This window comes from Dipodomys merriami, unplaced genomic scaffold (genome assembly GCF_024711535.1).
Source record: "Dipodomys merriami isolate MVZ:Mamm:240054 unplaced genomic scaffold, mDipMer1.0.p SCAF_1, whole genome shotgun sequence".
NCBI lineage: Eukaryota > Metazoa > Chordata > Mammalia > Rodentia > Heteromyidae > Dipodomys > Dipodomys merriami.
Genome location: NW_027202270.1, coordinates 17,110,120 through 17,137,151, shown reverse-complemented (window position 1 = coordinate 17,137,151; position 27,032 = coordinate 17,110,120). Strand labels below are relative to the sequence as shown.

General features: G+C 46.1%; 2 protein-coding genes across 10 annotated transcripts in view; one reads left to right on the top strand and one right to left on the bottom strand.

The window, feature by feature from the left end:
- Positions 1 to 16,293, top strand: part of Plcd4 (phospholipase C delta 4) — a 27,635-nt gene extending 11,342 nt beyond the window's left edge. For 5 of the 8 annotated variants that reach the window (XM_070017074.1, XM_070017065.1, XM_070017055.1 and 2 more), the window contains exons 6-18: positions 188 to 419; positions 4,821 to 5,022; positions 6,305 to 6,449; positions 7,560 to 7,712; positions 10,971 to 11,168; positions 12,837 to 12,932; positions 13,064 to 13,217; positions 13,556 to 13,672; positions 14,137 to 14,309; positions 14,982 to 15,117; positions 15,422 to 15,571; positions 15,652 to 15,759; positions 15,924 to 16,293. In XM_070017074.1, the coding sequence (XP_069873175.1) occupies positions 188 to 419; positions 4,821 to 5,022; positions 6,305 to 6,449; positions 7,560 to 7,712; positions 10,971 to 11,168; positions 12,837 to 12,932; positions 13,064 to 13,217; positions 13,556 to 13,672; positions 14,137 to 14,309; positions 14,982 to 15,117; positions 15,422 to 15,571; positions 15,652 to 15,758 (1,863 nt within the window). In that variant the 3' untranslated portion in view covers position 15,759; positions 15,924 to 16,293. Of the gene's footprint in view, positions 1 to 187; positions 420 to 4,820; positions 5,023 to 6,304; positions 6,450 to 7,559; positions 7,713 to 10,970; positions 11,169 to 12,836; positions 12,933 to 13,063; positions 13,218 to 13,555; positions 13,673 to 14,136; positions 14,310 to 14,967; positions 15,118 to 15,421; positions 15,572 to 15,651; positions 15,760 to 15,923 lie in introns of those variants that run through there. The other 3 variants (XM_070017101.1, XM_070017112.1, XM_070017122.1) reach the window with 3 other exon arrangements.
- Znf142 (zinc finger protein 142) overlaps positions 16,244 to 27,032 on the bottom strand; it is a 25,798-nt gene continuing 15,009 nt past the window's right edge. For both annotated transcript variants that reach the window (XM_070017034.1, XM_070017043.1), the window contains exons 8-11: positions 24,104 to 24,281; positions 20,201 to 23,120; positions 19,409 to 19,514; positions 16,244 to 17,859 (exon numbers count right to left, since the gene is read on the bottom strand). In XM_070017034.1, the coding sequence (XP_069873135.1) occupies positions 17,390 to 17,859; positions 19,409 to 19,514; positions 20,201 to 23,120; positions 24,104 to 24,281 (3,674 nt within the window). In that variant the 3' untranslated portion in view covers positions 16,244 to 17,389. The remainder of the gene's footprint in view (positions 17,860 to 19,408; positions 19,515 to 20,200; positions 23,121 to 24,103; positions 24,282 to 27,032) is intronic.

Here is a 27,032-nt window from a genome sequence, read left to right as displayed (position 1 = left end):
GTCAAAAAGTTGCTTTTGGAGGGAGAGGACTGGGAGGGCTTCCTCTATAATGAAATATTGGGAGTTCTGTGGGAATTTTGTGCAGCTGTATTTGAATCTGTCATTAAGATTGCCCTTGCAGGGCAAACAAAGGTCATGAAAATTCCCCTTGAAGTATTTGTCTATGCTCCCCTAAACTCTCTTGTAGGCAGCAGATGTATCGCAGTCTGAAACTCTGGAAGGAGAAGAGTTTGTGCAATTCTATAAGGCATTGACTAAACGTAAAGAAGTACAGGAACTGTTTGAGAACTTTTCATCTGATGGGCAAAAGCTGACCCTGCTAGAATTTGTGGATTTCCTTCGAGAAGAGCAGAAAGAACAAGAATGCGCCCTTGACCTTGCGCTGAAATTTATCGACCGCTATGAACCTTCAGACAGTGGTAAGAGGAAACAAGTGGAAAGGCACAAAGCCAGGATTCTAATGATCCAGAGATACACAGTCTTTTGCCTAATTTAGGGAAGGTTGAATCTATCCCAGCTCTGGCCCTGTCCCTAACCATCTCCTTTTACTCTCTTGGGGGGGGGGGAGGGGGGGGAGAAAACATTTCCTGTTTAGACAGATAGAGATCTCATCTCTCAGTAAGAAAGGTCCCCTCTTTGTCACTATGCTCATGTTTCTATCTTTTGCTTTCAGGAAATCCTTCCTGATATCAGCTTTGTCTTCCATGGAAACAAGTACCCTTGGATCTCTTGCTTTATTCTCTTCTCCAATATGAATGAGTCCTTTCCCTCATGATTCTTGTTTGCTGTTCCTTTAAATGCTGGCTCTCTTCCCTTTTCTGGGATTTCTCCCATTTCTCCAAGTTATTCTTTAGTTTCTAAGCTTCTGAGCCAATAATCTAGTCAGCTCCCTCTGGGGAAATGAAACTTATTATTTAAATAGCATTTAACAAGTGCAGCAACTAGATAGAGCACTGGAGCCAGTGATTCATACTTATAATGCTAGCTACTCAGGAGGCTAAAATCTAAAGATCAAGAGTTGAAGGCAGCTCAAGCAGACAAATCTAAGAGAATATTATTTCCAACTAACCAACAGAAAGCCAGAAGAGGAGGTATGGCTCAAGTGGAGGTTGAGTGGAAAAAAAGCTAAGCGGGAGTGTGAGGCTCTGAGATCAAACCCCAGTACCAGCACAAACAGCAACAATAACAAAAAATCACATTTGCCAGCTGCTGGTGGCTGATGCCTGTAAGTCACCAGAAAACCAGAGATGGCACTGTGGGTCAAAGTGGTAGAGCACTAGCCTTGAGCAAAAAGAGAGCTCACGGACAGCACCGAGTTCAAGCCCCATGACACCACCACCACCACTAAAAATCACATTTGTTTTAAGTGCAGCTAAAATATACCCTTAGTCCTAAATGAATACATGTAGTAAACTCATTTCCGTTCCTCCATTCCCTGCAGTGTGAGAAATTTACATCAATAGTAAATTACTTATAAGGTACATCCATATTCCTCACTTAATTTAACTCTTTACTACTACTTTGTAAATAAACAGCAATAACCTTTATTGGACATTGCTAAATAGCCTATAAAACACTAATATCTCTACATATCTCCTCCTCCTAAGCCTTCTTGCTAAAATGGGTTCTAGCATTAAGTCAGCTTTATAAAAATAGGAAAATGGAAGTCTAGAAAGTTCAAATGGCTTGCTCCAAGCCAAGAACGAATGGGAATGGAATTGAATTAAATCTCAGTTATCTCTTAGCTGGCACTTCTTTTGAAAATGAGGATGGGTAAGATGATTGAGAGCTAGGCAAGTGATGGAGGTTTACAGAGTCTTAACTCCCACTCCCTTTCCTTTGTTCATTCATTCATTCACTCACTCACTATTTTAGCCAATGCTTATTGTTGAGCACCACAGGGTAGTAGGAGAGATAAGGACCATGTCCTTGTAGAACTTAAGACTTAAACCCAAAATGTTGGAATGTCAGGGATAACTGATCTGACACTTGAATATTTAGAGAAGAATAGATAATCTAAATCAATCATTTCAAAAAATTGAAATTAACCAAGTTTAGGTTAAAAAAAAAGGATCTAGATCAGTTGCCAGTGTTTTACACCTGTAATCCCAGCTACTCCTAGGGCTGAGATGTCAAGTTCTCAGTTCGAAGCCAACCCAGGAAGAAAAGTCTGTGAGACTCATCTCTAACCACCAAAAAGCCAGGAGTGGAGCTGTGGCTCAAGTGTAAGAGTCGTAGCCCTAAGCAAGAAAAGCTCAGGGACAGTGCTCAGGTTTATGCCCTAAGATTGGCACACCAAAAAAAATTGGATCTCATATACATGAATTACATTTATTCTAGTTTAAATATGCCCCCCAAAGTACATGTGTTAGCAATTTGATCTTCAATGCAACAACACTGAGCCGTAGAACCTTCAAGAAGTGATTAAATCTTGCCCATGTAATTGTAACCCCTCTGTACAGTATGTTCACAAATAAAATTAAATTAAATAAAAAAAAAGAAGTGATTAAATCATGAGGGCAGATTTCCCTAGTGATTAAAAAAATGCAACCAGCCTCCTTTACCTCTCTCTCCTAATGTTCTCTTGCCCTTCCACTTCCTGCCATGGGGTAACACAAGAAGATACCAGGTACACATCCCTTTATCTTGGATTTCTCAGGTTCTAGAACTGGAAGAAATAAATCCCTGTTCTATGTAAATCAGTTTTCCAATGTGTAGTATTCAGTTATAGCAGCATAAAACAGACTATAGCAACATTATTATCTTCCTCACCATCCTTGGTCTTCCCTTCCATTCCACTTAACTAGCAGATATTAGATTTTACTTGCTGAGTACTATTGGCCAAAAGACCTGTCTGTGCTCAAGTCCCCACTCTGATTCTTCACTGAGTAACCTTGAGCAAGTCACTTAACCTAACTGAGACTCATTTTCCTCATCTGTAAAGGAATTGGTGATCAAATGAAATAATGGGCAAACGAAGTGCTTTTTTTTTTTTTTTTTTTTTGGCAGTCTTGGGATTTAACTCTGGGCCTAGGCATTGTCCCTCAGCTCTTCAGCTCAAGGCTAGCACTCTACCACTTGAGCCACAGCGCCACTTCTGGTTTTCTAGTGGTTTTATTGGAGATAAGAGTCTCACAGACTTTCCTGCCTGGGCTAGCTTTGAACCATGATCCTCAGATTTCAGCCTCCTGAGTAGCTAGGATTACAGGCATGAACCATGGGTGCTCGGCTAACAATGTGTTTAATGAGTATGGACTTATCTAAGAATTTGGGTTATCACTGTCAAGAAACTTGCTGCTCCAGGATATCTCAAGTGTGGAGTAATGGAGCTGGACATGAGAGTTAGGTTGTTCTAAGTACTAAGAAAGCCTCTCTACAGAAACATTACCCTCAGTGAGATTGCACAGTGCAAGACATGGCTCTGATACCTGGCTGCTTGTGTTCAAATCCCAGTTCTTCCACTCACTAGTCATGTGACCTGGGGCACATAACTTGTGGCTGCAGATTACATCTATTGTCCTGTGTTAAGGAGAGTATGAAGTGAGATGATGCATTCGAAGCCCTTGACATGGATGGAGTGCTCAGTAACTGTCTTTGGTTTTTTATGTTGTTGTTGTTGTGGAGCTTTTTTTTTTTGTTTTTGGTTGGTCATGGGGCTTGAACTCTGAGCCTGGACACTGTCCCTAAACTCTTCAGCTCAAGGCTAGTGCTCTACCACTTGAGCCACAGCACCACTTCTGGTTTTCTGGTGGTTTACTGGAAGTAAGGGTCTCATGGACTTTCCTGCCTAAGCTGGCTTTGAACCACAATCCTCAGATCTCAGCCTCCTGAGTAGCTAGGAATACAGGCCACTGGCACCTGGCCTAGCTTTGTTTTGTTAAATGAGATCCATGCTGAGAAAGGTGAGGGCTATGGAAGAAGTAGCAGGGTCCTCAAGGAGAGCATAGGTTAAAGTGATGTTGACAAATGTGTCTCCTCACACTGCATGGAAGCACTGATGGGAGGACGAAACTCTCATAAATAACACAACTGCATAGCCCACATCACTAACAAGTAACCTTAATTCTTTCTAGACTTCGATTTTCTATCTAAGTATACACACTGGACCCTTCAGATTGCATGCTGTGCTATTATGGTCACTATGAGCTACATGTGAACATTTACATTTAAATGAACTAAAATCAAATACAATTTCAAGTCTAATGCCCTAGTCATAGAAGCCACATTTCAAGTGTCTGTAGCCACATGTAGCCAAGGGCTGCCATATTCAAAACTGCAGAGCAGAACATTTCCATCATTGTAGAAAATGTTATTGGAGAGCACTGGTCTACATTTTTTTTTTTTTTTTTTTGCCAGTCCTGGGGCTTGAACGTAGGGCTTAGGCCTGAGCCACTTTAGCTCATGGCTAGCACTCAACCACTTGAACCACAATGCCACTTCTGGCTTTTTCTGTTTATGTGGTACTAAGGAATCGAACCCAAGGCTTCATGCATGCTAGGCAAGTACTCTACCACTAAGCCATATTCCAAGCCTGGCTTCAAACTTGCTATGTAGCCCAGGTTTGCCTCATACTCTCAGTCCTCTTGCCGCTACCTCCCAAGTGCCTGGATTCAGATTTGAGCCACCATACTCTCCTTAACATAATCTAAACAGCTCTCTTCAATAATCACTGAGGATGGCCAGTGGGTAGGGCAAGTCTGGGATCTGGATGCTGACAATGGGCACCATCTAAAAGGCAGGAACTGGGGAAGGGGTAGAGAATGGCCACTAGGATTCCACTGAGAACTCCTCACTCTAGTGTTCTACAATCCATGCCCTAGGTAAACGAAGGCACGTGCTGAGCATGGATGGCTTTCTCAGCTACCTCTGCTCAAAGGATGGAAACATCTTCAACCCGGCCTGCCTGCCCATCTACCAGGACATGACACAACCTATGAACCACTACTTCATCAACTCCTCTCACAACACTTACCTCTTGGGGGACCAGCTTCGTGGCCAGAGCAGCGTCGAGGGATATATACGGTGCGGTAGTGACAAAGGAGGGGTCTAGCTCAAGAAGGGACCTTCTGTGAGAAACTGAGGGCAGCTGTGAGTGGAGAACAGATTGTAGAGATAGAAAAGGGCTGGGGGAGCTGTGGGACCTTAGAGATCTGAGACACTTGCTAAGATATTAAAGAATAATGGGAGAATGTTAATGAAACCCTACAAGTGAATTCAGAGGCCCTGTCATATTTATTCTGAACAAGTAAATGTGGTAGGAAAGGCACTAGAACATGGGATTTAAAAACAGAAGTTCTAGAATCAAATCGTAGTTTATACTTTGTGTTGAGGTAGTCTTTGGTACTCACTTGGGGTTTTGTAGCTAAGCAATTAGCCTCTAGGCAACTGCCTAGAAGATTAGGAAGATCAAATTAGATAATTCATGTATCTATAGGTAATAAGTATCAGCTGCATTTACTGTAATTAATCACAGATTTGATTGAATAGTTGACATATCATTATAAGAGCATCAAATAATGCAAAAATGAATGAAGCTTTTACTAAAAAACAAGTGAAACCTCCAAGTTTCAATCTTAGCCTGTGTGAGGCACTGACTGCAATGGCTGGTAAAAGATACATAGATAGGCTGGGCACCAGTGGTTCACACCTGTAATCCTAGCTACTCAGGAGGTTGAGATCTGAGGATCATGATTCAAAGCCAGCCCTGGCAGGAAAGTCCATGAGACTCTTATCTCCAATTAACCACCATAAACCTGGAAGCGGTGCTGTGGCTCAAGTGGTAGAGCACTTGCCTTGAGCTGAAAAGTGCAGGGACAGTTCCCAATCCCAGAGTTCAAGTCCCACAACCAACAGAGAAAGAGACAGAAACAGAGAAAGACACACAGAGAGAGAGAGAGAGAGAGAGAGAGAGAGAGAGAGAGAGAGACAGAGACAGAGACAGAGACAGAGACAGAGACAGAGAAACAGAGAGACACAGAGAGAGGTCCCTGAGAGTCTGAATAACCCAGGTGTCGTACAGGTCTATATAGCCTGAACATTGAAGTATCACTAGGCAATGAGTTGCTAAAGAAGGTTGTAAGCTGAGAAGGATGAGGTTGGAGATTAGCGTGAGCTGCAGCCTTGTCCAGTGACATGGAGAAGGCTCCATGGAGCTGTAGCTTGAAGGGGTCTAGATGAGTAAATACTGGTACACAGTACTTTTGAGACAGATCTTACTACTTAACCCAGGCTTGTTTCAGAATGGGCAGAGGGTCTTTAGTGGCAGATCACATTTTGATGTCTCCTGCATCTGGGGTTCTTTCAGGGCCCTGAAGCGGGGCTGCCGCTGCGTAGAGGTGGATATATGGGATGGACCTACTGGGGAACCCCTTGTTTACCACGGACATACCCTGACTTCCCGCATCCCGTTCAAAGATGTTGTGACCACAGTAGCACAGTATGCCTTCCAGGTAGTTGTTCAAGGTTGGGAGCAGTGCTAAATAAGACAAGGGGGAACAGTAACTCGCTCTGAGTCTGGGGAAGGTGGAAGGGTGCAGGGAGGGTTCTTGCAAACAGCATGATATGCAAAAAGTTCTAACTCAAGTCCAGTACCAGTGGTTCACACCTATAACCCTAGCTACATGGTTTGAAGCCAGCCATGGCAGGAAAGTCCATGAGGTTCTTATCTCCAAGTAAACATCACAAGAAAAAAAAAAAAAGGAAAAGAAAAAAGAAAAGAAAGGAAAAGAAAAGAAAAAGCCAGATGTGGCAGTGTGACTCAGTGGTAGAGCGCTAGTCTGAAGCACAAAAGCACAAGGACAGTGCCTAGGCCCAGAGTTCAGGCCTCAGGACCAGCAAAAAAGAAAAAGAAAAAGAAAAATTGTAACTCTAAAATATTAGATATTAAGAAAGAGTATAAATAAGTGTTGGATGTGTCCCTAGTAGTCAGAAAGGTAATCATTGATTTCTAATAATTACTACTTATAACAATTTCCTAAGGAAACAGAAGAGCTGGGGCCAGTAAGAACCTGGAGATAGGGGCTGGGAAGGTGGCTCAGTGGTAGAGCGCTTGCCTTGCATGCATGAGGCCCTGGGTTCGATTCCCCAGCACCACATAAGCAAAAAGAAAAAAGCCGGCAGTGGCGCTGTGGCTCAAGTGGTAGAGCGCTAGCCTTGAGCTGAAGAGCTGAGGGACAGCCCCCACAGAGTTCAGGCCCCATGACTGGACCCCCTCCCCGCCTCCCCCAAAAAAAGAACCTGGAGATGAAGGTCTCAAAATAGAATGTGGACACTGCAGGCCTGACTACCACTCTGAATCTGAAAGTGCAAGGGTCTCAGGGGAACCTGGGTCAGACTTAGAACAGGTATGAGATATGGGGGACCAAGGGGGTTCTTTAGGAATAGCTAGTGTAATTAGGAGTAGCCCCCAGACTCAACAAAGTCTCATTGAGCCCTTTAACAGTTGTGAAAGAGTCTGGTAATCAGAGTACTCATATGAGTGAATAAATGAGGGGGAAAGTTAGGAACCAAAGAGGTTAGAGGGTTTTGTAACTCTAGATGCCACATCCTTCCCCCACCAGACAACAGACTACCCAGTCATCATGTCCCTGGAGAACCACTGCTCCTGGGATCAGCAGCGGACGGTGGCCCAGCATCTGACAGAGATCCTGGGGGAGCTGTTGCTGAACACCGCCTTGGATGATGTGCCCTTGAACCAGCTGCCCTCACCTGAGGTAGGTACTCAGTGCTCTGTCTAGGCTTCCTGTAGCGTCCATATTCCTTACATAGCTACTTCTTGATCTTCCTTTCTTTCTTCTTTCCCTTTCCTTTCCCTTGCCCTTTCCTTTCTTGTGCCAGCTCTGGAGTTTAAATTCAGTGCCTCATACTCTTACTTAGCTTTTTTTGCTCAAAGCTGGTGCTCTACCACTTGGATCACACCTCCAACTTCTGGCTTTTTGTTGGTTAATTGGACATATCACAGCTTTGTCTGCCTGGGCTTGCTTCGAACCAAGATCCTCAAATCTCTGCCTCCTGAGTAGCTAAAGTTTATGTGTATGAGCCACTGGTGCCCAACTTGATCCCATCTTTCTATCTTCAGATAGACTTTCTCTTTAGCATGCCTGGAGACAACTTAAATTTTGGAAGATTTAATTGAACACAGAATCTACTTATAGTTCTTAAGTTTCAAGTCATTATGTGCTACAAATTTCATTTGCAATGGAAATATCTTAATTTTTGGTAGTAATTTGTGTAGACTATACAAAAATACAAAGGGAACTCTTACCCCATTATAATCCCAAACTTTTCCAAAAATCTATCAATAGATGATTTTATTTAAATCCCAGGACCTCTATCACTGAGCTACACCCTCAGTACCTATCATGAGATTTTTAAAGACTTATGTAAACATATATGTGTATATTAACATATATACACACACAGTACTGTGGTTTGAGCTCTAGGCAGGCCTTCTAGCTCTGTTTCCTTCTGATTATTTTTTTTCTTCCCTGTTATGGGGCTTGAACTCTGGGCCTGGGCACTGTCTCTCAATTCTTCAGCTCAAGGCTAGCACTCTACCAACTTGAGCCACAGCACCACTTCCAATTTTCTGGTGGTTTATTGGAGATAAGAGTTTCATGGCCTTTTCGGCCTGGGCTGGCTTTGAACCGCAATCCGCAGATCTCAGCCTCCTGAGTAGCTAGGATTACAGGCATGGGCCAATAATGCCCAACTTTCTGGTTACTTTTTGAAATAGCATCTCACTTCTTATCTGAGCATGATCCTTCCATGTTAGTCTTCCCAGTGTAGCTAGGATAACAGGCACGCGTCACCTTATCCAGCTCTCCTCAAGTAGTCTGGTCAGAAGCTGGTGGCTCATGCCTGTAATCTTAGCTACTCAAGAGGCTGAGCTATGGAGATCGTGGTTTGAAGCCAGCCCAGGCAGAAAAGTCTCCATGAGATTTTTTTTTTTTTGCCTCTTTATTTTTTTTTAAAATTTAATTTTATTTTATTTGTGAACATACTGTACAAAGGAGTTACAATTACATGGGCAGGATAATGCGTACATTTTTTACCAAGCATTGCAGCCTCCTCCTTTGTTTAACCCTTCACATCCCTTCCCAACCTCCCCCCTCCCCCCCATCCCAATCCTCCATGAGATTCTTATCTCCAATTAACCATTAAAAAGTGGAAGTGGAGCTATGGCTTAAAGTGGTAGAGCATTAATCCTGAGCAAAAGAGCTCAGGACAGTGCCCAGGCCCTGAGTTCAAGCTCCATGACCACCAAAAAAAAGGGGAGGGCAGGGGAGATCTGGTTAACTTTTCTTCCTGGGCTGGCCTCAAATCTTGATCCTCCTAACTTCAGCCTCTCAGGTAGCTAGGATTACAGGCATGAGCCACCAGGACATGGACATTTTTTTTTCCATAATAGCTTTATATTGTTCTAGTTTAAGTAATTAGTCATAATTTATCCAGTTGAACATTTGGTAGACATTTAGGTTGTTTATCATTCTTGTACATATATCCTTAGCCACTTATTCTTTCTTTGAAATAGATTCCTAGAAGCAGAATTGTTGGGTTAAAGAGGTTAAAGTTTCTATTCTGACATTTTTAATTGTCACTGTCAACTTTCCCGCTTAAAAAAAATTACCAAATTATACCCCAAAGAGAAGAGAGTGACTACAAATAACTTCATAAATGACATGATTCAGATTCATAATGGAAAGTGTTGGGAAAAAAGGAGGGGATGGGGCTGGGAAGGTGGCTCAGTGGTAGAGCGCTTGCCTTGCATGCCTGAGGCCCTGTGTTCGATTCCTTAGCACCATATAAGCAAAAAGAAAAAATCCGGAAGTGGCACAGTGGCTCAAGTGGTAGAACGCTAGCCTTGAGCTGAAGAGCTGAGGGACAGTGCCCAGGCCCAGAGTTCAGGCCCCACAACCGGACCCAAAAAAAAAGAAAAGAAAAGAAAAAAAGGAGGGGATGTTTTAGTTTGAGGTTTTTGCTGCTGTGGTTGTCATTCTGCTGAGACAGAGACTTGCTATGTAGTCCAGAGTGGCCTCCTGCTCCAGCTTCCCAACTCTTGGGATTATTGGCATGAAGCAAAAAAGCTAAGAGATATTACCCAAATCCTGAATGTAAGCCCCAGTACTAAAGAAAAAAAAACCAGAAAGATCTTTTTTTTCTTTAATCATGATTATTCAAAAAGATAATCTATCTTCTCATAATCTCACCATATGTAGGCACCTATGTATCTATATATCCTTTTAACTTAAAGGAGATTTTAGTGGATCAAATGTGAAGTAGGGACCTACATTTTTTTTTCTTCCAAATGGATGAAGATGTTGCAAGTTGTTTAAGAAGGGAATCTATACTGTGTGTGTGTGTGTGTGTGTGTGTGTGTGTGTGTGTGTGTGTGTGTGTGGAGAGAGGGGGCGAGAGGGAGAGAAAAGAGAGAGAGTGAGAGCAATCTCTTCCTAGGAGAACTGTGTGCCTGCTTGGTCATATCTGGTACTCTACTACTTGAACAATACCTCCAACCTAACTTTTGGCTGTGTAATTAGCGATGGAGGCTTGTGAATTATCCTGCACAGGCTGGCTTTGAACCAAGATCCTCCAGAATTACAGGCATGAGCTAGTTATTATTCCTAGAGTAACTTCTAGCCATTTAATTTCTTCTCTGCTTTTTTTTTTTTTTTTTTGGGTCTGGTCGTGGGGCCTGAACTCTGGGCCTGAGCACTGTCCCTCAGCTCTTCAGCTCAAGGCTAGCGCTCTACCCCTTGAGCCACAGCACCACTTCCAGCTTTTTTTTCTATTTACTTATGTGGTGGCTGAGGAATTGAACCCAGGGCCTCATGCATGCAAAGCAAGCGCTCTACCACTGAGCCACCTTCCCAGCCCCCTTCCTCTGCTTTTGAGAACAATGGAAACTTCATGAGGTTCCATGAAGCCCTGGGGGCAGAAACTGAATTTCTCTCTTCATTTTTGTCTCCTAGAGGCTTCGGGGTAAGATCCTGATAAAGGGAAAGAAGCTAACAACAAATGAGGAGGAGGAGGATGAAGAAGAAGAGGACCTGCACTCTGAGCTGGAGAGAAGGCAGGGCACAGAGCTAGAGCTAGACCTCTACTCTGAGACTGAGACTCGGTCTGTGCCTACACCTGAACTCCAGCTTCAGGTTAAGGACAAAATGAAGGTACACAGTTGGAGTGGTTTTTCTGCTGGACATCTGAGTACAGGGCATTCAGCTGAGGGCTGGTTTCTGAAGAGACTAGAGTCAATAGAGTAGAAGGCCAAGAAGAAAACAATCCTTCCTCTAATGAAAAGACATAAGAATATATGCATAGCATTATAATACTTGAGATATTGCCATGTATCAATACATTGCAGTGACTTTCCAACTTCTTGGGGCCATGAGATCTTTTTTTTTTTTTTTAAATGAAATTGACATAGAGGCTTAATATACAAAATAGATAGTGCACAAATATTCTAAGAAGCCCCCTACTGGGTCTTAGTGGGATGTGTAGGATCCCAGGATGGGCAAGTGGGTAAGTTACAAGAAAAGAAAATTTTAAGGGATTAGGGAGAAGACACATCTTTGTACTTCTCAATCTCCATAAGAGCTAGTTTGAGTTGGGCACTGGTGGCTTATGAATGTAATCCTAGCTACTCAGGTGGCTCAGCTCAGGATCACAGTTCAAAGCCAGCCCAGGCAGGAAAGTCTGTGAGACACTTATCTCCAATTAATCACAGAAAAAGCCAAAAGTGGTGCTGTGGCTCAAGTGGTAGAGTGCTAACCTTGGGCAAAAGGAGCTTAGGGACAGCCCCTAGGCCCAGAGTTCAAGGCCCAGGAGCTGCAGAAAAAAGAAAAAAGAAAAAGAGCTAGTTTGAAAATCACCAATAGGGGTGTATATGTGTATGTGGGGGGGGGGGTGGTAATCACCATTATATTGGCTAAATAGGGATTACTGGAGTGACTGGTGTACCCTCAATTATAGTAAATTTAGGGACCATTTCATGGGAAGGGTTAAGTCTGGGCTTGAGGAGCCAGAAATGCCCAAAATGAGCCGGAAAGGAAGAGAAATTTGACGTGGAGAAGGTGGAGGCCTCAAGACTATGCCAGCACGATCCACCCATTTCTGTCTGGGAAAGAGGGAGACCGAGGTGGGAGGGATGCCACTGGTGGGCCCTCCAAGATCCTGGCTTGAAGTCTGCCTTTCTCTCTCTTGTGCACATGCTTGGTTCACTCAACTGACTTCTAGCTAATCTTGTTCTTTCTGGGGTTGCGGTGATTAGCCTGTTGTCACCACATTAGGAATGGAAATGAGAACTTAGGAGACAAATCCAAAGATGATATACTGGGACCACTGCATCCTTTCAGGTGTGAATTCCATGACCATATTGCATTTTTAATGTATCTGCATAGACTCATGTACATTCTGGCCAGATTATCATTCATTTATTTGAAAAGACAAGAGAGAGTAATCATATGTTAAAAATCTAATACCCAAGATGTGAAATAAAGTGGATCCTCCAAACAGAGCAGGTGCTTTAGCCTCCAGAGGCTAACACAGATGACAGTAATATAAAAAGACTGATTTTTTGGGGGTGTATATGCCAATCTTTGATTGTGCACTATCCTTGAGCTTTTGTGCTCAAGGTTAGGGCTCTACCACTTGCACCACAGCTCCACTTCCAGCTTTTTTGTGGTTAATTGGACGTAAGAGTCTCACAGACTTTCTTGCCTAGACTGGCTTTGAAATATAGTCCTCAGGTCTCAGCCTCCTGAGTGGCTAGGATCACAGGCACAAGCCATCAGCACCCGGCAGATGAAGACTGCTTTTATTCCCATCCCCACTGCCAGGTTATGAAGTACTTGCCGACTTCTCTGCCTAGTTGTTGTCAGACTTTGATCCAGCCTCCTAATACCAATCCTGGGCCTGTTCTATTGACCAAGCAGGTGAGGCAGGAAGGAAGAATGCAGTGGGGGAGGTAGTAATGGGAAGAGGTTTAGGTTGGACCGCCATTAGCTTCTTCCCTCACAGAATGCTAAGGATTCAATTCCATCTTTCTCTCTACTTTCTTCTCCAGAAAGCCAAGGCCATATTATGTCCAGCCCTCTCTTCTCTGGTTATCTACTTGAAGTCTGTCTCATTCAAAAGCTTCACACATTCAACGCAACACTACTACTATGGGATAGCATCCTTCTCTGAAAACAAGGCCAAGCACCTCATCAAGGAGGCTGGTCAGGATCAAAATGGAAGGAGAGGGAGGGAAGTGGGATGGGTAGATTCAGGCCTTGTAAGCAGGCAGGTAAGTCCCAAACAAGAGGATAAGGGAGATAGGAAGAGATAAAGAAGCCAAGGGAAAGGACTTATGACTAGTGGGCACAAAGCTATAAGGGGAGGAAAGTTTGGGGGAAGATGATCCGAATGGAACACAACAGAGGCACACTGGAGCTCTCTGCAACCAACTTCAGATGTTGAGAAGAATGGAGTGAGCAAGGTCCTTAGGACCACTCAAGTAGAAGAATGAGCCTTGAATGGAGGGGACTTCTAATACCTTCCCTGTTCCCTTTCACAGGCAATGATTTTGTGCACCATAACACTTCTCAGTTAAGCCGTATATATCCCAGTGGTCTGAGGACAGATTCATCGAACTTCAATCCCCAGGAATTCTGGAATGTAGGCTGCCAGATGGGTAAGGGGGTACTAAGAACAAGGAGGGAGTGGAGACGCAAGCAGCTGATGAAAGAAAAGTTTACCAGTGGAAGTAGGGCCAGGGAATTCCTTACAGAGTGCTAGGGGAAGAAATGTTACCGATGGAGATGTTTCCAATGGGCAGGCTCCTCTCTCCTCCCCTTCTCTCCTTTCTCTTCCCTGTCCCCTCCATCTTCGCCTGTTCTCCATTCCTTTCTCTCTACTCCCCTTTCTCCTCCTCTTGTATCTTTTCTTCTAGGCAGGGTCTCCTTATATAGCCCAGGCCAGCTTTAAACTCACATCTTTCTTCAGCCCCCTAGGTACTAGGATGGCAGGCATATATTAACTCTAGCTCCCACAAGAACTTTTTATACCCAGTACTTGTCTTTTTAGTGCCTGCCCTGAAAGAGGAGCTGGAAGGTTCCCAAAGTGAATTTTGACCATCTTTTCTCTTGGGGTTCTCAGTGGCTTTGAATATGCAGACCGCAGGACTTGGAATGGATATCTGTGATGGGTTCTTCCGCCAGAATGGCAGCTGTGGCTATGTGCTGAAGCCCAAATTTCTGCGTGATACCCAGAGTTCCTTCCACCCCGAGAGGCCCATCCAGCCTTTCAGAACCAAGATCCTCTTAATTCAGGTATGATGGATACTGAACATGGGATATCTGGGAGGGAAGCAGGGGGAAGAAATGTGAAGATCTTGAGAGAGTACAATTGCTTGAAAACTTCTTGAGACTAGATGGCCTGATTGTTAGCAGTACAGATTTTGGAGCCAGCTGCCTAATTTCAAATCTATTTAGTGTTTTGGGCAAGTTTCTTTAACCTCTGTGTACATCAGTGTAAAATGAGGGTACTCCTACCACCTACCTCACAGGGTTCGGAGAACTGCAGCAGCCAAGATTAAATGTTTATTCTAGTGCATAGTAAGAGGCTGCGGTCCTTGGTGTGCCTTTCAAACTTTTTTTTTTTTTGGTTGTGGGGCCTGGGCGCTGTCCCTCAGCTCTTCAGCTCAAGGCTAGTGCTCTACCACTTGAGCCACAGTGCCACTTCCAGCCTTTTCTGCTTATATGGTGGAGGAATCAAACCCAGAGCCTCATGCATGCGAGGCAAGAACTCTACCACTGAGCCACCTTTCCAGCCCCAACCTTCTTAATTTCTAACTGGAAACCTATTACCCATGGAGGATTCATTTTGTAAACCAAGAAGCTATAGCTATGCGTGGTCCTCCGTCTTTGCTTCCCCGGGGGTATGAGGAATGAAGGGCACCTGGCTGAGCAGAAACTCATGAAGTTCTAGTGCCCTGATTGCAGGTGATCAGTGGTCAGCAACTCCCGAAAGTGGGCAACACCAAAGAGAGGTCTATTGTGGATCCGCTGGTGAAAGTGGAGCTCTTTGGCATTCGTGAAGACACAAGCCGGCAAGAGACCAACTATGTGGAGAACAACGGTGAGCGACTGGGCAGTGCAGAGGAATGACTGCTGTTGCCCTTTTATCTTCTCCTTCATTGACTATAGTCCATTTCTCCACCTCCACACCCTACTATGGGAAGCAGGTGGACAATACAGAGAATCTAGCCCCCTCCCTTACAGGCTTGTTACTTGGGAAAATGGCTTACACCTTTTGTGCCTTTCCTCACCTGCAAAATGCTGAATGCCATCTAGATTAAATAATACAGGGAAAGCCACTCCATGTGGATCTAACAGAGATAATCAATGTCTATTCCTTCATTTCCCACCTGTCACCACCTCAGGTTTTAATCCATACTGGGGGGAAACATTATGTTTTCATGTCCGGGTGCCTGAACTTGCTGTGCTGCGTTTTGTCGTTAAGGATTATGACTGGAGATCCCGAAATGACTTTATTGGTCAGTTTACTCTGCCTCTGAGCTGTATGCAGCAAGGTGAGACAGTCCTTGGAAACCTTGGTCAACACTGCAACTCTGGCTGCCTTCCTAATAATAGTTTTCCTGCCCCATCCTAGGGTACCGCCACATACACCTGCTCTCCAGAGATGGCATCAGCATCCAACCAGCTTCCATCTTTGTGTACACCTGCATCCGAGATGACCTACAGGAGGAGGATTCTTGAGGTGGGTACTTTGTAGGAAGGGTGAGAAACACCTGGAACGATGCTCCAGAAAAAACAGACGTGAAAAGGATACTTTGGTTTGTGTATTCCTAGGCACAAAATTATCTAATAGGCAAATCTAAGAGCTGACTTTCCATCTTCTCTTCCCTTCTCTTGTTTTCACAGGCCTTTAGTATCTTTCCTGCCCTTTCCTTTTGTGTACTCTCTACTGGAGTTCCCTCCTTCCTCCTGCAGTAGGCTCAGTTCCATACTCAGATCTACTACTAATCTCTCCCATCAATGGTATGAAGGCAGACTGCAACTATAAACCTAGAATGGGGATTGGAGCAGAGAAACCTACAGAAGCATGACCCCTTCCATCCCTAACTTCCTCCATGCTGAGAACCAGGGAAGGATAAATCACAGCTCCCCAGGCAAAAAGCTGGAGAAGGATTCCTGATCCTAGACTGTACTGATTCTCCAGAGAATACTGCACAGCCCTGTCCCCACCGGACTGCTCCTCCTCAGCTGGTATAAATAGAGCTTTTCTCTTCAACTTGGCTTCAGTATGGTCTCTTGTTGGACAAGGATGGAGGGACATTTGGGCTGTTGAGTGGGATGAAAATGGTATAGATGGAAGGTTTCCCAAGGCCCCTCTTATGTGCAGCAGTATAGCCTAGGGAGGACAGAGAAGAGAGGCTTCCAAGGGGCAAAGCCAAAGAAGAGGAGAGAGCTGATGTAGTCCAAGCTTTCCTGAAGAGTTTGCCTAAAATAATCCCAGTTTATGTCTTTTGTGTCCCTGAATAATTAATAGCATCCTCTTTAATTTTCCCAGTGTGTCCCAGCTGAGAGGATGAATTACATAGAGAGGCACTACAGAACATAATAGTGAAAATTCTGGATTGGACACTTCCTTCCCTAATGATCTGCCCTCCACAGTTCCCTGTGCTTTCACTTAGTATAGATAGCTAAGTGAGCCAGTCTGAGGACTCATGACTAACGCTGCCTCCAGGGGGAGACTTAGTGGGTGGCAATCCTCCTACAAGCAAAGGGAAGTAGAGAGCAAGGCAAGAGCCAGGACAGACTCAAGGACAGAGAGGGCAGACATGGGTTTGCTTTAGAACCTATCTCTGGGTGAAAGTAGAACGGACAAAGGAGCTCTAAGACAAACCAAGTTCTAAAAGGGGACAGGACAAACAGGGTGAAAGCTCATAAGCATTGTTTAACATGCTTTATAGTTATTAGGCACAGTAGCACATGCAGTTAGATACAACTGTTTTAAAGAATACTAAAAGAAAAAAGGGCTAGATACAGTAAGAAGGAAGATGGAGTGGACAGACTGGACAATATCAAGATCTTATAGCCAGGATTCTGGTAAAATGATGGCAAAGAAACTGGAAATTCATCCCCATGTAACACAGAGCACCTCAAGAGGAAATCAATGTTTTGGTCCATGTCTCTCTTTTATATAGGCATTAATTTCAAAGAATAATGCTCAGAGTCTGGTGGGAATTGAGAGAATTCTAGTCATAGGAACATCCCAAAGCCAACGCCAGTTCTCCCTCAGGTCTGGTTCTCCTTAGGCCAGGCCCATGCCACTGTGTGCATGTAGGAACCATATGTTCTTCCTGTCTGGGAGCCGCAGAAGGCACTCAGCCCTCAGGTCCTGTGGTAGGTACTGCCGGAGCAGGAGGGCTGGGATTCTCCAGCTTCACATCATGCAGGTGCACTGTGGGGGTGGTGGGGTCTTTGCCCACACCTTGGTTGGGGTCAGCCTGGTCAGGGTGGTGCCTGCGCACATGTTTGACCACCTGGAACTTCTGCTTGGCTTTGTAACTGCAGAGGCGGCAGAAGAAGGGATGGCGGTCAGTGTGGGTGAGGGCGTGGTGGCGCAGGCCAGCAGCCCAGCGGAAAGCGCGGTGGCATACGTTGCACACGTAGGGTTTGGCCTCACTGTGCTTGCGCAGATGCGTGCGCAGCAGGAAGCGTGTTTTGAAGGCCTTGCCGCACTGTTCACACATGAAAGCCCGTGCCTCACGGTGCCGGGTCTCTTGGTGTACCCGTAATGCATCGGCACGGTTGGTACAGTACTCACACTCAGGACACCGGTATGGCTTCAGTCCTGCAGGACAGGGAACAAATCACCACTGAAGAGGGTAGAAGAAGGTTTGGTGGGCCCTAAGAGTCACTATGGTACTAGGATATAAAGAACACAAGAAGCTGACTAAGAAGACTCTATTTTTTTTTTTTTTTTGGTGCTGGTACTGGGGCTTGAACTCAGGGACTTGTGCTCTTGCTCGGCTTTTCCACTCAAGGCTGGCATTTTACTATTTGAGCTACACCTCCACTTCTGGCTTTTTCCTGGTTAATTAGAAATAAGGAGTCTGTCATATTTGTCTGCTAGGGAATCATGATCTGCAGATCTCAGCCTCCTAAGTAGCTAGATTACAGGCATGAGCCACCAGTCCTGGCTAATGACTGTATCTTTATATTTGGTGTGTGTGTGTGTGTGTGTGTATGTATATATATATATATATATATATATATATATATATGTTCTGTACCTTTCTCTCAGCACAGCTCTTGTACACACATAGGTTTCCAGGGAATGCTGATGCCTAAGTTAACTGCTAACCAAGCAGCCATCTGAGAGTAAAGAACAGTCAAATATGGTAGGGTTCAAACTGGACAGTTACCATCCCAATCTTCTTTGGGAAATGGGATACTTATAGTTTTGGGGAATCCATTTTTACTCAAAAAGTAAAAAAAAAAAAAAAAAGCTTAAGAAGGAAGAGGCAAAATTGAAAGCAGAAGCACTCAGAAGCAGAGGCCTTGGAATGCATCCAGTCAGTTCCCCCATATATGGGGAACCATTTTTTTGTGATCACTTGCTCACACAACCATTGATGTTTTACAAAGAACACATAGTCTGTGGGATCCACATACCCAGGAGCAGGATACTCTACATTTTCTCCTTTCTATTCATGATGTTCGCATCATATTTTTACTTAGTTTTTAAAAAATTTTTTGTTTTAACTTTTTAAGTTTATTGTAGGGGCTGGGAAGGTAGCTCAGTGGTAGAGTGCTTGCCTTGCATGCATGAGGCCCTGGATTCAATTCCTCAGCACCACATAAGCAAAAAAGAAAAAAAAAGCTGGAAGTGGCTCCGTGGTTCAAGTGGTAGAGCGCTAGCCTTGAGCTGAAGAGCTGAGGGACAGCACCCAGGCCCAGAGTTCAGGCCCCACGACTGGACCCCCCCCCCCAAAAAAAAAGTTTATTGTAAAGTTGATGAACAGGAGTGTTACAGTTATATACATAAGGTAGTGAGTACATTTCTTTTTAAACACTATTATCACATCATGTTTCTGTAGGAATCAAGTATCTGCCATCAAATCTGAGTTCTCAGGGGTGGGTGACCTTGTACCACAATTACTTGAGAAGTTTTTGCAAAGTACACACGTGTCCAGGCTCTTGAGTGTGCCCCTCTTCTGTTTCCAATAGATGTACAGCGGTCTGGGAGTCACTGTGACACACACTATCCCAGCCTATCTCCTAGCCCCAGAGTGAAAACTGCCTGGCTCTGAATCTGAGCAAGGATAGATGCCACGTGGTGTGTGGGTATACGGTATATGGGGAAACCCTTTAGGTTTGTCAAGATTACAAAGACTTACCTGTGTGCTTGGTCATGTGGTACTTGAGCTGGTTGACCCACTTGCACTTGTAGCCACACTCAGGACATAGGTACTTCCGTTCCTCCTTGTGGATTCGCATGTGGTACTGGAGAAGGAAGTAGAAAATATGTGAGCCACTTAGGACTCATGAAATTCGAGTAGGGACAGGTAGGCTGAGAAAGTGTTAGTACATAACTCTGTTACTTTCTCTCAGCCTTTCCATACCCTCCTTGGGACTAACGAGGTCTCCCAGAATGATACCAACTTAATCCTTTTAGCTTTTTCCTAGGTCTGCCCTGACTGTTTCAGCTCTGCTTCTTATTATGCATGTTCTTTTCTTTCTTTCTTTTTTTGTTTTTTGCCAGTCCTGGGGCTTGAACTCAAGGCCTGAGCACTGTTCTTGAGCTTCTTTTTTTGCTCAAGGCCAGCACTCTACCACCTGAACCACAGCAATACTTCCAGCTTTTTCTGTGTATGTGGTACTGAGGAATTGAACCCAGAGCTTCATGCACACAAGGCAAGCACTCTACCACTAAGACACACTCCCAGTCCATCATCCCCACCAAACTACTACAAGCCTTTATCATATGTGGCAAATGTGTCTTATAGAATTGCATCTTTACAAAAATCTTATGAAGTTGGTTACATATGATTCCCCCTTTCACAGATGAGGGACGTGAGTCCTGTAGAAGTTAAGGAACTTGAACAAAGTCATACAGCTAATATGTGCAAGAGTTAGGACTAAAGAACCCAGAGCCTGCCTATTCCTTGCTGTGTGGCCCCTGACCCTACCTTGAGGCGAGAGGGGTCAGCACAGGCGTAGGGGCAGAGGTGACAGCGGTAAGGCTTCTCCCCCGTGTGGATGCGGCTATGCCAGGTGATCTTCTGCCGGTTCTTGGTGCTGTAAGCACAGTCAGTACACTTGTAGAGGCGGGTGCCTCCGTGCCCCTTCACGTGGTGATCCAACACCAGCTGATGGCGACACGCAAAGTCACAAAAGGGACAGTGTAGGGGGGGCTGGCTAGCATCTCTGTCCCCATCGGAGGCCGCTGCCGAAGTCCCCTCGTGCTGTTCCAGGTAGTGCTTCACCAGGCCCACCCGCTCCCGGGCAGCAAAGTCACAGAGCTGGCAGCGGTGGCTGAAATGCTGCTGTCTCCGGTGCTCATCCAGTGCGAGCCGGCTGGAGAAGGCCTCCTGGCAGGCGCCACACTCTAGCCGTGGGTGCTGTTTCCGGGTGTGTCCTCTCAGGCTGGCCGGGCTGGGGCACAGCAAACCACAGTGGGAGCAGTGCAGGGGGCCCTCACTGGCCTCTGCAGCAGAGCCAGGAGCAGGCTGTGTGGACTCAGGGTGTCGCCGCAGAGCATGCTGCTTGAGGGCTGTCTCTGAGCTGAACTGGGCCTCACACTGGGTGCAAGAAAAGGCTGGGGTGCCCTGGTGGCAGCTGTTGACATGGCGTGTGATGTCATGTCGAAGATAGCCACTGTAGTCACAGAGTGGACAGAAGTGGGTGGGCGTTTTGTCGTGGACCCTTAGTCGGTGCAAACGTAGTTTCGAGTTGGTACCGAACGTCTGGGAGCAGGAACTGCAAGGGATGCGGCCAACACCTGTGTGGCGAGACTGGTGAGCCTCTAACCGGTACCGCCGGGTGGTGGAAAAGTCACAGAAAGGACACTGATGAGGCTTCACCCCCTCGTGCTTGAGCCGCCGGTGCTGCTGGAGGCACCGACTCTGCTTACAGGTGAAGCCACAGTCTGCGCACTGCAAGGGGGGCCGGGGACCCCGGGCAGGGTTTGCAGTGGGGTGCCTCCGCTTCTGGTGGAGTCTCAATGCAGTGGCAGCAGGAGCAGTGAAAGGGCAGAGGCCACAGTGCAGGTCTCCGGACTTTCCAAGTGGGCACCCTTGGGTCTGGTGAGTCCTCAGTGCCCGTTCCTGTTGGCAGCTAAAGGGACACGTAGGGCAGAAGAGAGGGCCCTTTGGTTTCTCAGTCAGACTGGTATCCCCACCACCAGGGTTAGACTCTGGACTCCTGTTACTCAGGGGTGCAGTGTCCCCACTGCTCACAGAAGACACAGCAGGGCGGGTGTGGGAGGACCCTCGCTTTCCTCTCCTGCCACGTCCTCCTCGACAGCCCTCCGTCACATGAGAGGTGATAGAGGAAAGCCGAGAACAAAGGAATGTGCAGGAGTTGCAATGGAACTTGCCCTGGTCAAAGTGGAACTTCTTGGGGCTTTCTGCAGATGATGTATTTCCGATAGGAGGCGCTGGAGAGCCAGAAGGTGTGGCAAGAAGCTCCTCTTGGTCCCCTGGCTCCCCGGGGAGTTCAGGGACAGCTTTGGGAAGCTCTAGCTCTGCCTCAGAGGGTACCAATGGGGGCTTCACACTTTCGGTATCTTCTGAGGCCTGGGTAGCCGGGAGCTGAGTGTGCAGGGCAGTGGGAGAAGGTGGTCGGGGCAAGCCCTTGTTCTTTCTGAGCAGAACAGGGCACTTCTTCAGCAGGTGGGTGCTGAGGCCTCGCTGCTGTTTAAAGCTAGCTCCACACTCGGGGCACAGCAGGGGCTCTCGGCGGCCCTGGCATCCAGATCTGGAGTGCAGCTTCAGGGCCTTCTCCCGGCGAGTAATAAAAGGGCAATGTGGACAGCGGAAGGCCTGCCCCTCTCCCTGGATCACTACCATCTGCACACGTCCCTCTAGCACCAGTGCCTCTGCTTGTTCTTTATCCTGCCTCCGCAGAACCTTTAGCAATGATTCTGACTCAGGGAACTGAGGCGAGGGGCTCATCTCAGCGCATGGTGTTGCCTTGAGGGCTCCCACCCAGCTGTTAGGAGCCCCCTCTAAGAGGGGAGGATTTCCAGGGGGTTCAGGGACTGACTTCTCCAGAGTGGGCTCTTCTTCAGTACCTAAGCTAGGAGTCCCCACACATTCACAGTGAGACAGTGCTTGCCCTTCCAGTCCATCTGGCCCATCCAGTTCCATTGGTCCTGAGGGATCCAGGGGCCTGAACTCCACAGGGGCCGTTTCGGTGAGTTCCTCAAGGGGTGGCTCAGCCACAGGTTCCAGCTCTACTCCCAGAGCCTCTAAGTGTAGTGTGCAGCCACCTTCCTCCACTTCCCCTGGGCTGGCACTGCCTTCGAGACCATCCCCATGAGGAGCCTCACACTCTTGTCTCCTGGTGCTGATGTCATCCCTGGTCTCTGGAAGGGTCTGGTCCAAGCTGGGGTCCACCACAGTCTCATGTTCATGGCCTGGCTCCTGAGGCTGGGAAGATAGCTGACTTGAGGGTTCTGAGTCTGGTGGAGGTTCCAGGCACTGCCTGGTCCCCTCTGACTCAAGGCTGGCACTGTGGAACTGCAAGATCTGTTCTCCAGGCACGTAACCGTGGGCCTTCCGCTTGTGGAAGAAGAGTGTGGTATTGCTGAAGGTGCGGTAGTCGCAGAGTGCACAGTGGAACTCTCGGATCCGGGTGTGCTTGCAGTTCTCATGGCTCAGCAGGGCCTGCTTGTGGCGGCTCTGGTAGCTACAGTAGCGGCAGGGGTAGAGTGGGGCTGGTGTGCCAGCGTGGTGCTGGGAAGCCATGTGCTTCTGCAGCTCGTACTTCCGCTTACAGGCAAAGGCACACACTTCGCACATCAGGGTCTTGCCCTGGTGCCGCAGCTTGTGGCTGCTGAGCTGATCAGCCCGGTGGCAGCGATAGGAGCATTGGTTGCACTGATATCTGGCAAGAAGGAAAAGAGGTGGGCAATCACAATAATTAACCAGTCACAACGGCTAATAATTATCAAAAACTATGGGCCAGGCTCTGTACTCTGTATTGTACAAGCATCATTCACTTTCTACTACTGTAGGAAACAGACATTTCTATTTTATAGGCAGGAAGACCGAGGCACAGAAGCTAACAACCTGCCTAAGGTTGTGAGTGGAAGAGCTTGTGTTCTAACTCATGTTCTATATTGCTTCCTAAAGGAAAATAATGATGACTCAGCACCACTTGCTATGGACTGCTAAGGTGTGCCAACATGGGTATAGCTAACAGGGTGTATGGGTCTTGGGCAGACTCTGGGCCTACTTCTCATTTGCCCATACAGGCATGAAAGCTAGAGAGAACTCCCCTGTCCTCCACCCCAGCCAACAGTGCCCATAGGTGAGAGGAACTTGTCTGGCATTGGAAGCATCCATTTGGTGCCGTAAGTGGATATTCTCTCCCCTTCCCAGGACCAGACTCTGCAAAGCCAAGTGATACTTTATGCTCTAGCCTATCCTCTAGGTCTATACTCCCTCCCAAGGCACAGAGAGTTCTCACTAGGCAGAGTGGGCCACAGGCATAGGGGCCAGCTGTAAGCAATGGAGATGGCTGGAAGAGCTGACAGGCAGACTCTCCAGGGACTGGAGAAGGCAATAGGGCCTGAAGCTGGATCCAAGGATGCTAGTTTGGCACAGACTCTTTTTTTTTTTTGGGTCTGGTTGTGGGGCCTGAACTCTGGGCATGGGCGCTGTCCCTCAGCTTTTCAGCTCAAGGCTAGCGCTCTACCACTTGAGCCACAGCGCCACTTCTGGCTTTTTTTTCTTTTTGCTTATGTGGTGCTGGGGAATCGAACCCAGGGCCTCATGCATGCAAGGCAAGCGCTCTACCACTGAGCCACCTTCCCAGCCCCTGGCATAGACTCTTGGGATAGAGGTGAAGCATGTGTGTACTTGTACCTGAGGTCCCCTGCGTGTTTTCGCATGTGCACACTGAGGTAGTGCTTCCACTTGGTGACATAGCCACATTCAGTGCACATGTAATCCTTGGTGTTGGAGTGAGTCAGCATGTGCTTGGATAGATAGCTCACATCTCGGCACGTGAAGTCACACAGCTCACATTTGTGAGGTTTCTCACCTATTATTGGGGGGAAAGGGTTTGGATAAGAGAGGAAAAGAAACAGGACAGACACAGATTTAGATCCAGTGAGTGGCCTTACCATTTCCTCCAGCAAGCTTCCCCTGATTCCAAGCAGGAGCAAGAGCTTCATGTGTTACCTGAAGTATGGAAACTGTAACAACAATCAAGGCTGCTTCACAGCGCTCTCCAACAACTCCTCCTACTTCTATGCCAGTGAAAAGAGGACAAAAGCTGAGCTTTTCCAAACTAGCTCTAAACCGGGTGCCGGTTGCTCACGCCTGTAATACTAGCTACTCAGGTGGCTGAGATCTGAGGACCGTGGTTCAAAGCCAGCCCAGGCAGGAAAGTCCCTGTGAGGCTCTAATCTACAATTAACTATTCAAAAGCCAGAAGTGGCACTGTGGCTCCAGTGGTAGAGCCTTGAGCAAAAAAGCTAAGGGATAGTCCTGAGTTCAAGCCCCATAACTGACAAACAACAATAACAACAAACAAAAACAGCTCTAAACTGCACTCTTGATTTGTTATATAGTTTGATAGTTTGCTAGCTCTAACAGAAAACGATTCCTCTAGCCTAATTCTTTTTAGTTTTCTGGAGCAGAAAAATAAATTAGGTAATGAGCATAGTGGTTAAAAACTCTAACTCTGGGGGCTGGGAAGGTGGTCAGTGGTCGAGTGTTTGCCTTATATGCACAAGGCCCTGGGTTCGATTCCTCAGCACCACAGAAGCAGAAAAAGCAGGAAGTGGAATGCCATGGCTCAAGTAGTAGAGCACTAGCCTTGCCCAGGCCCCATGACGGACAGAAAAAACAGAAACAAAAGCAAAACTCTAACTCTGAGCCAGGTACTGATGGCTCATGCCTTTATTCTACCTACTCAAGAGGCTGAGATCTGAGGGCTGCAGTTTGAAGCCAACCCCAACAGGAAAGTCTGTTAAACTCTTTATCTACAATTACCCACCCCTGCAAAAAAAAAAAAAAAAGAAAAAAAGAAAAAAGAAAAAAAGCTAGAATCACAGCTATGGCTCAAGTGGTAGAATGCTAGCACTGAGCAAAAAAGCTCAGGCCCTGAGTTCAAGCCCTAGACCAGAACAAAAACAAAAATACCCCTCTAACTCTGCATTCCAACATTTATATGGTGCTTACTCTGTGCCAGGTACCTTTCTGAGCACAAATGTCTCCTGTCATTGAAGCTTAATAACATCATTATGAGGTAGGTGATATTATCATTATATGAGAAAACTGAGGAACAGAGACATTATATAGCTATTAAATGGTGACCTTGAGTAATCTGCTTCTGCGTCTCCAAAAATGAAGCAACACAGATAACTGACTTTGCATGATTTTTATGAATAATAAATGAGATATTCCAAAGTTGTCTAGTGAGAACTCAAAGATGAGTTTATTACTTGAGCTACATCTCCATCCCAGCTTTTGGGGGTAGGAGGTTGGTTTGCTTTTTGTGTGTCAATACTGGAGCTTCAACTCAGGGCCTCTCATTCTTTTTTTTTGGCTTTTTGTCATTGGGCATAGGGCTTAAACTCAAGGCCTGGGCGCTGCTCTCCCTGAGCTCTTTTGCTCAAGGCTAGTGCTTTCCCCTAGTGCTACCACTTTCTACTTCTGGTTTTGAGTGGTTAATTGGAGATAGGAGCCTCATGAGGACTTTTCTGCCTGGGCTGGCTTCGAATTGTGATCCTCTGATCTTAGCCTCCTGAGTAGCTAGGGTTACAGGTGTGAGACATGAGCACCCTTTTTATTTTTGTTGTTGGTATTTTAAATATAGTTTTATTGTTATTATTAAGGGATTTTTTTTTGGGGGGGGTCCGGTCGTGGGGCCTGAACTCTGGGCCTGGTTTTCGGTTTATGTGGTGCTGAGGAATCAAACCCAGAGCCTCAGGCATGCAAGGCAAGCGCTCTACCACTGAGCCACCTTCCCAGCCCATTATTAAGGGATTGTATAGAGAGGTTACCATTTCACGATTCAGGTAATGTGTCTATTTCTCTTTTAGACAATCATACCCCTTCCTTCGATTTCCCTTGTTTCCGCCTCTTGTCCCTGCCCACAAGTTGAACAGTTGATTTTCTACATACTGAATACTACAACTACATTTGTTCACTCTCCCTCCCGTTCTGCAACCCCCCCCTAAAAAGCAGAAAAAGAAAATAAGTACATACAAACAATACCAACAACAACAACAACATAAACAACCCAAGTTTCCATTTCCTGGAATTTGTTTCGATAAAAAAGTATTTTATGGGCTGGGAAGTGGCTTGCCTTGCATGCATAAGGCTCTGGGTTCGATTCCTTAGCACCACATAAACCGAAAAAGCCAGAAATGGCACTGTGGCTCAAGTGGTACAGTGCTAGCCTTGAGCTGAAGAGCTGAAAGACAGTGCCCAGGCCCAGAGTTCAGGCCCTATGACCAAAAAAAAAAAAAAAAAAAAAGCATTTTACATGTTCAGGGGAGTTTTGCCTTTGGGTTCCTCACCTATTGGTACCCTCCTTTGGTCTGACTATATGTGTATGTATGTGTTGCTCAGATTTTTTGCTCTTGACTTTCAATCACCACTTAAGCCAGGCCTCTGCCTTCTAGCCCAGAATGTTTGCTGGTTAGCTACAGAAAAACATCTCATGGACTTTCCTGCCTGGGCTGACTTTGAACTACAATCCTCAGATCTCAGCTTCCTGAGTAGCTAGGATTACAGATGTGAGGCACCTTAACACCCAAAACTATAAAAATTGTCCCCTCAA